This window comes from Bison bison, unplaced genomic scaffold (assembly GCF_000754665.1).
Source record: "Bison bison bison isolate TAMUID 2011002044 unplaced genomic scaffold, Bison_UMD1.0 scf7180017864158, whole genome shotgun sequence".
Taxonomy (NCBI): Eukaryota; Metazoa; Chordata; class Mammalia; order Artiodactyla; family Bovidae; genus Bison; species Bison bison.
In genome coordinates this window covers 4,403,420-4,407,946 of record NW_011494730.1, presented here as the reverse complement: position 1 = coordinate 4,407,946, position 4,527 = coordinate 4,403,420, and the positions used below count along the sequence as shown (strand labels likewise).

Sequence of the window (4,527 nt, the reverse complement as noted above, 5' to 3'; positions counted from 1 at the left end):
GCATATTCAAAAGCAGAGACATTACTTTGCCAACAAAGGTCCGTCTAGTCAAGGCTGTGGTTTTTCCAGTGGTCATGTATGGATGTGAGAGTTGGACTGTGAAGAAGGCTGAGCACCAAAGAATTGATGCTTTTGAACTGTGGTGTTGGAGAAGACTCTTGCGAGTCCCTTAGACTCCAAGGAGATCCACCCAGTCCATCCTAAAGGAGATCAGTCCTGGGTGTTCATTGGAAGGACTGAAACTGAAGTTTCAGCTGAAGCTGAAACTCTAATACTTTGGCCACCTCATGCGTAGAGTTGACTCATTGGAAAAGACTCTGATGCAGGGAGGGATTGGGGGCAGGAGAAGAAGGGGACGACAGAGGATGAGATGGCTGGATGGCATCACTGACTCGATGGACGTGAGTCTGAGTGAACTCCGGGAGTTGGTGATGGACAGGGAGGCCTGGCGTGCTGCAATTCATGGGGTCGCAGAGTCAGACACGACTGTGCGACTGAAGTGAACTGAGATACTGTCCATCTTTTTCTAGCTTTGACACTTTCTTATATATGGAAATTACATATTCCTTGACAAATTTTTCCTTTGGAAATAAAATTTACTTTTTCAAGTTGTTCTGTGGCTATTCTTTTTAAAATATCTTGAGATTTAAATTTGTGTAATTTAAATTTTTTTCTGAAAAATCAAAAGGCTCGCTGAGATGCTGAGACTCACTGGCGTTCCTTCATGGACGCCGGACCCTGACCGGCTGGCACACCTGCTGCTCTGGCCCCCCCATTGCTGCACTTTGTTCCCTTCCCCCAGAGTACACTTGCCAGAGCGTAGTTTATTTTGCTTTTGTTTCAAAGAACCAACTCAAAGATCTACCACTGTTTTTCCTTCTCAGATAAATGATTTTCCTATCTTTATCAGTAGAACTGTGGCAGCTCCCCATTCACAGTTCCCTTTGCCCTTCATACGTCACCTTTTTGCCCCTTGGGACGAGCCGGTCTGGAATACCAACAGATTTTTAAAATGTCCTACGGACAACAGGAAAGAAAGCAGAGTCCCCTTTACAGAGAATAAGCGCTCTCTATAGAGAAGCACAGTGCACATTTGTGTATAAATTCTACATACACGTATTCTACTTCCTTTGTTCAGATGTTGTGATGTGGTCACTTTCACCATGATTAATCATGGACTGATAGTGAGAAGTCACACTACCAAACTGTGTTTCTGACATTTCCTATTATTTCAAGAAGTTTTAGCTTGACACATTTTATGTACATCAATTAAGATTGAAATTTGGGGGCTAATCCCTAAAAGAACATGCAGAAGAGCACATGTTCCCAAACCAGCAAAGGGGATAAACAGAACTGTGGGAAAGAGAGACTCATCAATCAAAACGGAGAAAGGAAACAAAAAGTGAGACAAACAGCACAAAAGAAGGGAAATGTGTCTGAATACGGTTAATCACAGTGAAATACGGTAATCACAGTGAAGGTAAACAGCCGGGCTCCCGTATTCACACAGCACAGCACTGAATAAAAGCCCAGGTTCAGCAACGCTGCCCGTAAGACAGACACTCCAAATGAAGCTTGAGAGTAAAGTATGAAACAGAATATGTCAAACAAGTAGGCTTGAAAATAAAAAGAATTAGTAAAGGCCCCGTTATAATGATAAAACCCTAAATGCACCCAATAACATAGCCTCAAAAGGCATAAGGCAAAAATACACAAAACCACATACAAAACACAAGACGTCTCATTCATGGTCAGAGTGTTCAACAGTAACTGACAGGTCAAAACGACACAAAAACAAAAACAAAAAAACAAAGAAAAATACCTCAGTGAGGACTTAATGATGTAAAAAACACAACTGCATACGAGGAACATTTATAAAAACTGACCATCTATTGGGCCATAAAGTTAGTGTCAATAAATTTCAAAGGACTGGTTATATACAAACAACTGCCTTTGAACATTGAAATTAAGTTAAAATAACAAAAAGAAATATTAGAAAAAAATGTCATCCATTGGCAAATAAACAACATACTTTAACTCATGTAAATGCTATATTAGCATATGATTTTATCATTACTTTAATCATAGTTTATTCAGAATCATATGGTATAGAACAATATGATGAGTAGTTTTTACCAAAATAAAGTGATCTTCTATCACTTTTGCCTTAGGTATGCAATTCTATTTTTATATTAATAGTTACTTTGCATTTTTTATCATTTTCTTGAAACTGCTCTATTTTTACTCTTTCTGGGTCATAATTTTTCATTCAGTGTACAGAAGAGAAAACTGGGCTCCTGTGATCAGTATTTGGTCAGATTTTTTTTTTAACACAACCTAAAGAATAATTTGCTTTTAAAAGGAGAAGATATATTATTTTCTAATTTTTATGCTGTTAGCTCCATCTTTACTAGTTCCTTTATTTTCTTTTACAATAGGGACGATATTTTGTTTTTGTCTTTTGTAGTGATTCAGAAAGATATAAACCTTTTCAATTTTATCAGAAACTACCTTTAAAATTTGGAGAAGAGAATGGCTACCCACTCCAGTGTTCTTGCCTGGAGAATCCCATGGACAGAGGAGCCTGGCGGGCTGCAGTCCATGGGGTCACAAAGAATCAGACACGACTGAGTGGCTAACATACACACACACACCTTTAAAACTATTTTTAAGTTTTTAAAACATAACTGATGACCTTCCTCTAATTATTAACGTCAAGAGCGTCTTTCACCTCCTTCCACCACAGGAGGCATTTAAAGCGCTCTCCCTCCTCTGTCCAAGCCCTCCTTCCCTGCTCCCCCAGCTACTGCTCACACTGCACTAATCACAGGATAGGCTGCGGCTGCATTCGTTAAAAACTTATATGTTATTCAGTAATTTTCTTTGGAACTTTTATCATATTTATAGCTAACTATCAAACACATTTTGACGAGGCTGGCCAGGGCCTCTAAACCAGAGTCCTCATTCTTAAGCTGCCAAGTTGTGCTTCTCAGCTGAGGCCCCGGTCGGTTTTCCAGGCGGGGGGGGCCCTTGTCAGCGAGCGCCCACACGTGTGTGAGGAGCTCTGCACTGCTGGCCCGTCCCCTGGCCCATGGTTCTAACAAGCGAAGCCAACAGCGGGGGGCCGGGCGTTCAGGGCCCAGCAGTGCTTCACCATGTGAACTTCCTCCCGTCACCCCTGCTCCACCCTCGGGAGGACGGCCTCGCGGGTTGGCCTCCATCCAGGTGCTGCCCCCAAACCATGCCCAGTGAGCACCTCTCCTGGGCCCGTGGCTGCCTTGCCTGCTGCAGGAGGCATGGCCCCGGGGCGTAACCAGGCTCCCGATATCCCAGCTGTAAGGCCCGTGCAAGCTGTGCTCCCTAAACACACATGACAGACAAGTGTGACCGGGAGTGGAACACGGCGCCCCGACCCTGCCAACAGACGCCCAGCAATCCGCAGGTCAGCCTGGCAGCGTGCCTCCATGCTGGGGGCACACAGTGGGGCCGGGCTCAGCCTTCTCTCTACCTGCCCCCAGCTGTTCCACAGTTCTGTTTCCAAGGGCAACAGTGCCCCAGTTGTCGAGCGTCATTCTCGACAGCAATTCCCAGCTCCTTCCTACCTGCCAAAGTGGGCATTTTAACAGAGACGCGTGTTTACCGGGGGCCAGATCAGGGGCCGCAGGAGCAACACCATCTTCACCCCGAAGCCACACAGGGACTCAGACACAGAAAGGACAGCCCCATGTCCAGGGATGCCATGCTGAGGCCCGAGACCCACGTACCTCTTCGTCACCAGGCTCCATGGGCTGGCACAGCCAGGGCGTGTCTGCCAGCTTCCTGAGCTGTTGGTCCATCTCGGCGAGGGCAGCCGTGAGCCGCTCCTTCTGAGGGGGATCCAACTGCTGCTCCAGGGACAGAGAGATGGAGGGAGGAGACACAGCGGTTACCAGAAGGGCGGGGCCACAGGGCCCACACAGACAGGGAGCCTGGCCCAGGCCCGGGCCACTCTCAGAGAGCTCTTCTAAAAGCTTGCCAGGAAACGGAGCCACAGAGCACCCCTCAAGGGCCAAACTCAGAACCTCCGCTTATAAGTAGCACCAAGTGAGAGAATTAAAACTCTCCTCTCATAAGTAATGGGGCAAACCAAGCTTGCCTGAAAATCGCATCAGCAGGGCTTACAGGTCACCTGCCTCAGTGTCCTCGGGACCCTCTCTCTGAAGGGGGACCAGCCCGCCTGCACCGGAGCACAGAAAGCGTGTGGGGCGTAGAGGCAGCTACAGGAACGTCAGGACAGCGTGCAAGCTTGGAATGAGAGTAGAGAGTACGGACCGGACTCCTGGGGCGATTCTGCAATGACTTCACCTCCCTGACCTTCCATACCTTCGTTTCTTACAAGAAGGCTGGACGGGCACTCTTGAGGTCTGCCCTGTTCTGGCTTCTGCAATTTGACAGAAATCCAGCTGGGTGCCTCCCCGGGCCTGAGTGAGGAGGGGCGGCCAGGTCTGCATGCTGGGGACAAGGCCAGAGGCAGCCGCCAACCCCGGG

General features: G+C 47.0%; 1 protein-coding gene across 1 annotated transcript in view; it reads right to left on the bottom strand.

Moving 5' to 3' along the window:
* The window catches only part of DGKD (diacylglycerol kinase, delta 130kDa), an 80,762-nt gene that overhangs the window by 5,501 nt on the left and 70,734 nt on the right, over positions 1-4,527 (bottom strand). Inside the window, exon 27 of the mRNA XM_010841256.1 lies at positions 3,765-3,884. Coding sequence (XP_010839558.1) covers positions 3,765-3,884 — 120 coding nt within the window. The remainder of the gene's footprint in view (positions 1-3,764; positions 3,885-4,527) is intronic.